The sequence below is a fragment of the Ammodytes marinus genome (genome assembly GCF_949987685.1).
Source record: "Ammodytes marinus genome assembly, chromosome: 12".
In the NCBI taxonomy this organism is placed as follows: domain Eukaryota; kingdom Metazoa; phylum Chordata; class Actinopteri; order Uranoscopiformes; family Ammodytidae; genus Ammodytes; species Ammodytes marinus.
In genome coordinates this window covers 16,912,490-16,922,044 of record NC_137216.1, presented here as the reverse complement: position 1 = coordinate 16,922,044, position 9,555 = coordinate 16,912,490, and the positions used below count along the sequence as shown (strand labels likewise).

General features: G+C 40.6%; 1 protein-coding gene across 1 annotated transcript in view; it reads left to right on the top strand.

The window, feature by feature from the left end:
* Positions 1-158: 158 nt before the first annotated feature.
* Positions 159-9,555, top strand: part of grb14 (growth factor receptor-bound protein 14) — a 31,849-nt gene continuing 22,452 nt past the window's right edge. The window contains exons 1-3 of the mRNA XM_080038091.1: positions 159-268; positions 3,737-3,951; positions 5,144-5,273. Of these exons, the coding sequence (XP_079894217.1) occupies positions 3,764-3,951; positions 5,144-5,273 (318 nt within the window). The 5' untranslated portion in view covers positions 159-268; positions 3,737-3,763. The remainder of the gene's footprint in view (positions 269-3,736; positions 3,952-5,143; positions 5,274-9,555) is intronic.

The window sequence follows — 9,555 nt, the reverse complement described above, 5'->3', positions numbered from 1 at the left end:
TTATTAATGTCATTGCCTTTATGTGGGTTCAGAAATGATGCAACCCACCCTGCATACATTGATGAACTCAGATCCCGTTGAATAGACTGCAGCCTGTTACTCGCAACAGGTAGAAGGTGATCACAGTTCCTGACGCAAAGCACGTTACAGTAGAGCACCTGTGCTCTTTTGCGTGTGTGTGAGTTTCATTCCCCACCGGAGCAGCGTGTTGTCAGTTGAGGACCAGGTTGGGTGGTTATGAATTGGAGTCCACTCGAAAGGGCACAAGGTAAGAACACCTGGCCGAAATAAACAAACAACTTTACATGAGGTCTGTCATTTCAAACCAAACAGGTGTGTCTGTCGGTGAAATATTGTGTAGAAGGATCAGGAAGGACTGCGGCGGATTTACTTTGCACCGTGCCTTTTCAGTATTAACTCTTTCTCCCGGCTAAAAACATGTTTCAACATGTGTAACCTACTACAAAGCGTCTGTAGATGAACGTTACAGACTTCAAGTGACGGTAATGTCCTAACCATAGCAGGACACCGAGACAGTTAAGTTTTCCTCGACTCTCTAGTATTTCGCCACTGTTTGCAATATACTCAGCTGTTGAAACCAAGTTGAAACACACCGAGGTCGTGCTTTCTCCCCACGGGATACGAGGGCAGGCAAACCTTCCCGACATTCTTAATTGTTTTCAACAAATTAGCCTACCATGCACTTGCAACAGATCAGAATAAAACGCCGTGAAGTGTTGAATTTGACACCGTCAGTGTTTATGCAGTATTATTTATATAGCCTTGAGTGAGGTTGAAATCCTTCTGTTATGGGTAGCCTAGGCCACACGAACTACATACGTATGTGAACTATTGTAATTGACTTTTCAGCAGGGTGTAGGGAACAGGTATTTTAATTTCAATGCCAGTAATAACTCAATTTCCTTAAGAAGCATACATCTTTTCACATGAGCTCAGTTATTTTACCAGATCAATAATGGCATCAGAACACCTCATTAAAGGAAGTGGATTCAGCAATTCTGGAGAATGCCTGTCATCAAAATCAGTGAATATCTCTAATGAGCCGATACCTGTCAGTACAGTGTTTGTGATAGGCTCTGTAAATGGTCATGTTTCCAGCTATGATGTGCCTCTTTGTTTACATATCTGTTTACAGAGCCTAGGAAGTGATTTAACACTGGATTTTCTGATTACAACTTAAGCCTATGTCACCAAATGGTCTTCGTTAAAACTAAGCTCTTCTGAAAACAGCCAGGAGACAACTAATTTAAACTCTATCACAATAGCTTATATCCTTGGACTTGTTCAGCATCTTGACAACTTACTGGAAAGCACCAGCCTGCAATTTCAAATGGGACCGTTGTCTTTGCTTCCCCATAATACTTTATAACGTGCAATTTTCACATTAAGTTAAAGTGAGAAATAGCAGCCCCTGGCAGCAATAAAGCTTACTCAAAAAACACAAATGAGTATTCTTGCAAGTAGTTAGAAAGGACACAATCACTGCTGACTCACGCAATAAAGATGCTAGCCTGAATCTCGTCTGTAAAGCACATGTGTTAACCAACCGCCTAACCCTCTTCCTGTAGTTTCCAACAGCTGCCGTGCCTCTCTCCTTTGCATTCCACGTAAGCCATTCGGCAGAGTGCACAAACGTGGACAGTTGTGGCTTGAATAAAATGATCTTTAGCGTGGAACATTTTAGCGCACTATGCCATTTTTTCCACCCTCCTTGAAGTTGCAGCAACAATATAACCTGTGCCTGTTGCAAATCATATATCTGACAGTTCCTCCTAATACTGTCCAAAGTGAGACATTTCTGTTTTATATTACATGATGTCCGTAGCCAGAACTACACAGTATTGCTTTAACTTGGATCCCAATCAGCAGTTCCACCTTCGTCCACAGTGAGGCTCATCAAGCCAAGGAGAGGGGAGACACACACACACACACACACACACACACACACACACACACACACGGTTAACCCTATAGACTTTGATGGACAGGCATCAGTCATAGGGGGTCCTGTTGGAGCTGGCTGAGCCATGGTAAATATACATAGTTTGGAGGCTTAAAGATAAAGGCTTTAACACGGAGTGTATTAGACAGAGGCTAAAACGAAGAGATTCCGAAAAGGCACTGTCAGAAATATAGAGGATTTTTGCTTCTAAGCTGTTTAGTCCATCGGTTTGCACAAACTAAATTGTGTTGCATATTAGTATGCAATGACAATAAAGGATAATCTAATCTAAATCTAACATATGTGCGCTTTAATTATTAAGCCTTTGTGAAATATTGATCTTTTTTTTCTCTCTGTGACAGTTATGTGAAACACTGTTATCAAGTCACTAAAATAGATTTGGCGTTCATCCTACACCAATGTAATTAGCATTTGCATTGACTGATACTGAAAGAATGTGTTCCAGGCTGTGGGTTATTTCTGGCTCTCTCATGCTGCCCGGGTTTCCTTGCCCTTGTATCAGTCCGCTGTAGAACCTCAGCTGAACCATCTCCTCTGCTCTCCAAAATCAATCTAAAGAAAGTCATGTTGACACTGTTGGTTCTACCGCTCAGCACTGGCACATGGAGGCGCAACTTTGTCTGCTGATCAGTTGTTTATCTCTTGTTCATGGTATGCTTTTTAAGAGTTTTTATTAAAATATATATATATATATATATATGAACACTATTTTGTATTATTATTTGAATAACTTGTCTTTATTTGGATTATATTGGCCTATAATCATGAATTTTTTCATTTTATTGTTTTTTTATTTAATAAAAAAAACTTTTCCTTTGCGAATGAGGCTCCATCCCACCAAGGATACATATCCAGGAAGATGAAATCCATGGTCTTTCATCAGTCTGAGATGAAACTCTGTAGTGTCTCTTAACCCTTTTGAGAGTAAAAAACAGCTGGGTTTTTACCACTGCACCAGCATGTCATATTAATTAATAAAGTAATCCAGTTGGCCCTGTCTTCTGTTAATGTAGTGAGGCATTGCATTAACCCTATGCTGCCTGTTAGTCTGTATCTCCAGTAGCCTGTCCTCCCCTGGTCAGACTCTGTTACACATTACCTTTCAGAAAGATGTTATCATCCTGACCATCCCCCCACATGGAGCCTGTCACTGGCTGACACAGCCCACAACACAACCAATCTGCACGGGCGGCTACTCTGTATAACCACATTGCCTTCTACAGTGTACTTAGTTTAGAGTGCAATTTGGATCCCTGTGCAAGGTCCATGACAAAAGAACAGTTTGTTTTATAGTACTGGCGGTCCTCCCGGACTCATTACAGAGCTAAAGACACCCTCTTTTGTGTAAGCGTGCTTTGTGTGCACGTTTCCTGCCTTTCCAGGTTGCAAACGGAACTATATCAAAAAACAAAAGAGGGGAAATTAAATCAATAACATTTACAAAAGACTTGAGGCTGAACAAATTATTTGGAATTTAGGACACTGCTGTGTTCAGATGACTGTATTTGGGAGTCATTGTGTTAAAAATATCTTTATTGTGGTGGATCATGTTTGGGTAGGAGGGATCGTTTTGCCCCACTGGGCCAGCCTCGTGGGCAGCAGATGAGCCAGAGAGTCTTGTGTGTGTGTGTGTGTGTGTGTGTGTGTGTGTGTGTGCGCGCGCTCTGCTGGGCTGTGAGCAGAGGAGCCCCAGCAGCCAGCTTGCTCTGCAGACACTCCAGTCCAACAGCTTGTCTCTTCTCTCTGCTCCAGATGATGCCTTGGATTTAGCTGGCCCACATGAGTGATATGAATAACACACTGGAAGAAATACACACTTCTGGAAGCCTCGGAGAGAAAGCAGAGATTTTTCAAAGTGGCAAGGGTAATGTGAGTGGCTTTTCCAGCCCAGCCCTCATCCCTTTGCGAGCTCCTTTACTAACGCCAAATGCCCAGAAGATCGGCTCTACGCCCTGCAAGGGGAACAGGTATGACTATTTTTTCTTTACACATGCCATGGATGACATCGGCCTGTTTATAAGATTCAGTTAAGATGAATTAAAAGTAGTATTTTATGTTACACTACACTGTACAATGGGAGCCGATGAATAGTGCATTCATTGTACTTGAGCAGGAGTGAGACACAGAGGTCTGTTTAAAAGCTGTAGTGTTTGAAGACTTTGTACCAATGAACATGATTGTCTGGACCCAAACGCAGCTGTCAATGAAGTGTAATGTACTATTTCAACAGTTCAGTTAAAGACCTGGAATCAAATCCAGCACCTGTTAGTTTGCTGTAGATAATTAGTAACTCAGTAACTGCTGTGTTTACAGAGCAGTAAAGAAAGTGTCAGTCGGGTGACCAGCACCTTTTCACGAATAGAGGCCCTTTCATCTGCAAGTGTGGGGAAACCTAACTCTGTCTGGATGATAATGGAAAATAGTATGGTATTAGTATCACTTTATTTAGATGTTCACTACAAGCGCCTGTTGAAATGCATTTTAAAAGTAAACTTATTCTCATTGCCAAACATTCACAGATGCATCCTGTAGGGGTTGGGATGACTGACAGACATTTTCGCCAAAAATTCCTTTACTAATTTTTGTTGATTGTCATATAGCTTACTGTATTCTAGCCAGCAGTTTAAGCACTGTTGCGTGTCTACTACGGTATAGTGGTGAAATCAGGGGCAGCTCACATTATCTGCCGTCTTATCAGAAGTCTGATGTTGAGTGGGGTGTGTCGTCTGCTAGGTGAGAGCCGGAGGGGTCCGTGCACAGACAGCCTTGTGTTTCTGTCATATCTGTCAGTTAGTTCTTTACCTGCTCCATCCCCCATTCCTTCACATGAGTTACACGCACAACACAGGAACCAGCGATTTGTTGTGAAAGCTGGCTACAAGTAATGAGGGGCGAGTGTTGTATTTAGCTACATTAAAAGCTTTATTTTTCCACAGTGATATTTTCACAAGTTTATTTCAATATAACAAACTGTCAATTCTGTATCTGCTTAATCCAACATTTCACTGGAGTTTCTGTATGCAATGCATGTACACTTTTTTAACCCTAAGACACTATGGAAATAAGTATACATAGTGGAATAAGAAATATTATCCTAACAATGCTTATAACATTTAACTCAGTGTCTGTTTGTTTCTCTCTTGTGTTTTTGTCCTATAGGAGCAATAAAGAGGGAGAGGAGTCATTCTGTTCCCCGGTTCCAAACCCTTTTCCTGAGCTTATCCCCTCGACCCTGTCTCCCCTTGTCTCTGAATGTTTGTTACCATGGAACAAAAGTAGTGCAACTCAGGTGAGTGTTCCATTTACAGTACTTGGGGGTGTTTGAGACACAAAGAGGCATATTATAAAAAAAAAAAAAAGTCCTCTGTTAACCTTTTCCATATGCTACCTCAGGCAGCATAGCCATGTTAACTATATTTGGAACAAGTACTGGAAAAACAGCTGCAGGACACACATATGTTTAAATGAATTCATATTTTACATAATGTTTGGCTTGTGATTTGTCTGAAAACTTCAGGGCATACGGATGGCAGAACCAGTTATGTGAGAATGTAAATTAGCAGTGGCAGTGAGAAGATAAAAATGCTGTCGGCACACTCAGACTGTGCGCATGAACACACACACACACACACACATACACACACCATAAGTGAGCAAAGGTTTGTGCCTGCACGCAGTAGCCACTAAAAACATAAGCATGGCAGAAACATGTGATTTCTGAGACCAACTGTTGATATTGCATTTAGAGTTTAATTACAAGTTTACGGTTTGATTAGAAAAACACTTGGCTTAGTGCCCAAAAGCCACTCTTGCAAGTTTGTTTAAGCATATGGTATGTGATTCGCCATGCATGGGAGAAGTACATGTTGTGTTGAAACTGCTTTCACAAAAATATTGATCTTGACACAATTTTGGCAGTCTTGTTAACGTGGAATTATTTGACATTATTTAATTAATTTCCTGTGGACAGCAAATGACTGTTGTCTGAGCCCTGCCTTTTTTTAACTTATTGTTGCCAGACAAGCATTTTACACATGCAGTTGAGATTGATTACTGTGCCGAAATGAATAGTACTACCTTTGGAAACGGTGGGTATTTGATGTCCCACAGAACAAGTAGTGAAAAAGCTTCTTAGTGCTAGCCAACAACTGTAGATTGTGTCGCCTGAAATAACATCTGTCCCCTGCAGACTTTCCCTAGCTACTAAGATAATTAGCGTTGCATTAAAAAATATGTCTCAAGCTGACGTGACCCCACTACTGATCCTGGATAAGTGATAAATACAGAGGACAGACCAGCATATAAACCTTTCCTGAATAGAGCACTTTTGTCAATCTAATGATTTTATAATTTCTGCAATATACAAAAACTTAATAAACTGATATCCAGCTAATGATGAATAGTTGCTCTCTCTTAATCAATACGTGCAAGTAAGGAGACTATGAGTTATTATACACAGCAAAACATTATTTAATTTCAGCCTGTGGTCCGTAGTTGATTTGTACGTTTTTACAGAGCTCCCTGCCAAATTCTAAAAAGAGAGCACATTCATTATGTTGGAAAGCTAACAATTATTGGTCTGCATCAAAAGTGCATTGGTTTCAAACTGGATTGTGCCTATACATTTTCCAGTGCTGTCAGATTAGTCTGGTTTGTCAACCACTACATATTTCCTGGATGTGGATATCTATACTGTGTGTCTGTACTGAAGTTGATTTCAGGTTTTTCAGTATATTTGTGGTGTGTGTGTGTGTGTGTGTGTGTGTTCTTAAGTATGCATGTATAGCAGCAGGGGGCAGCTCAAATCAGTGACTCATAGGAAAGCTTGAAATTACATAGCTCCGCAGTTACCAAGGACTATCAGTAATATTAAAGCTCTCTGCGCTCACATGTTGCTTTCATGCTGAGAGTGACAATAACTGAAGACTTCTGAGTGTTCTTGGTATTTTTACCCCGTTCTGAGCCTCCATTGTACTGAGTAGTAAATGTGTGATTGGTCTAAGAATGTAATCAAATTGCTCTTTGTTCCTCTGCACGCATTGTGGTAAGATTACTTGATCTCAAGTGTCTCCAATTGATAAACATCATCTCAAATGAGCCCTTCTACTTTATTACATCCTTACTCAGTTCAAGGTTTCAGTTAAAACAACAAAACAAAACAACTGAGTGACTGCCGATTCCCCTGTGATGTGACCAGCATCTTTGAAGACCAGTGCGCAGGGATTTGCAAGGATTTGGTATTTTCTTTGATAAGTGTGAATAAGCCTCAAGTTTCTCAGCGAAGGAGCAAAATGACACCCAGTTGACCTCACTCTTCAACAATGTGGCTTTCTTGTTAGCAAACCTTAAAGTGATCTTCATGTATCTTGCTTATGCGGTCTGTGTCTGCACATCATGGGCCTGACAGTCTCTCGTCTTTTCAGTGGGGGTATTGGGAAGACAAAGGGAGTATGTCAGACTGAACAGCTGTTTTTGTGCCAGAATCCTTATGTCATAGGGTTATGACCTTCTTTCAGTAGCACTCAAGAAACCAATGACATCATTGTTCCAACTGTGCAGAGCTCCCAATCCCCTCACCCACCCGTCTAACTATTCTATAAAGGAAAATTGTCCATTAAGCTCCCCAGTGTGTCTTTTTAGGTAGTCATTTTCCCATCAGTTACAATTATCTGTAAATGATAATCTTCCACTGAGGACAGGCTCAGATTATAAAATGAGCAGACAAGGAAAATGGCAGTGGCGTCCGATGTTGTGGCATCTCAAACAGCTCAGCGTCTAGCTGAACGTGTTTTTAGTTTTTGTTAAGGTTGGTTTGAATGGCTTTGCTGAGTTGTGGACCTTTGGCCTAGCATTGCTTGGTTTTTCACAGGATTGAACGCTATTTTACTCGTGAGAAACTGGTTTATCCGAGCACCCTGTTAACCCTGTGTTTGCAGTGTCATGGTACATTTCCATTACGAAACCAGCAAGTCAAGTCTGCCATATGAGAACATTAGGTGTGCACAGCAGCCTCACGAAGAATACAAATTCTAAATGCATATAAAATCGGTGTATAGTCAGTTACATAAACATGAACTGTAAGACATACGGTCGTTTGAGACAAATTTGATTGTTTATACAGACTGGTTTGCATGGTGAATAAATCAGTGTATCCCATACTACCTCAGCTGTTTCTGAAATACAACCATAACATTAGCGATTACTTTGTGAAATAAAATCTTCCTGAACTTCTGAGCTTGACCTCAGTACTGGCAATACCAAGGGTTCAGCTTTTAAGACGGTTGGCTGAGCCACTGCCCCATTTCACTGCAGACATAAACAGACAACATTTAGCATGACCTGATGATGCCGTCAATTTTTGCAGGATTAGCAAACCTGTCTATGACCAATAGCGCTTTTCCACTGTGTGGTATCAGCTCAAATCGACTCAACTCAACTTGCATTTTTGGCGTTTCCACTGCAAAAACATGGTACCTGGTAGCGGCTGCTTTTTTGGTATCGCCTCGCTCGAGGTTCCAAGCGAGCTGAGCCAATGCTTAAAGGTGACGTCGGCAGACTGCCGGTCATATATAACAGCACAATATATTGATAATTGCACGGACAAATTGAGTCAAAACTATTTCATTCAAAACTTCCTTCCCAATTTTTTTTGGGTTCTGGCAAATTATCAAACACTGCTGCAGCTGTCATAACATCAAAATAACAAATGCAATTCACTCTTGCACTAACTGGACAGGACACACTGACAATGAAAACACATCAGTGTGCTTTTGTCGCTCTGAGCATATGTAAATGAGGTGCATATGCATGCAAAACAAGTATGCCTTATTGTCAGTGAATGCAAGGAACAGAAATGTGTGAGGAGGACACAGTGAATCTTAAGTATTCTTATAAACAAAATTAATATAACTTCAATAGCCAATATCCTAGAGGCTCAGGCCTCACAGCAGACCTGGGTTTTAATCCAACCCATGGTTGTTCTCTGCATTTCATTCCCTCTTTGCCCCATTTAATCTCTGCCTCTCTGCTCTGTCAATGAAGCCTTGAAAACCCCCAAATATTATCTTTAAAAAATATATATATATTTTTAGAACTGGAAATCGATAGGGGTGAGTTGTGCAACCCCTTGTTTCTAGAAAACCATAGAAGAAATTGGAAATGTGACCACATATTTACGAAGAGCCATCCATTTGACTCATCCTGTAAAGAAGGGAGAAACATGGAATAAGATATAAGCACATTTAAGCTAAAAAAACATTTTTTTGCCTTTCAACGTACAATTTCCACGATGAAGGTTTTTTGATTATTGTGTCTGAACAATTATATACACGTTTGAAAACATTTCACACATGTTTTAGTGCTTTAGTATGCTACACTTTGTGTATATATAGTTAGCACAATGTCATCCCTAAACTGCTGCATCATGCTTATTATCCAAAATTCAGGGGTTGGGGTGATTTGTGCCAAAGGGCCTGGGGTGAGTTATAAGTAAGTAAGTAAGTAACATTTATTTAGAAAAAGAACATTTATAACAGTTTGCACTGTCCAAAGTGCTGTACATAGTGCATTCA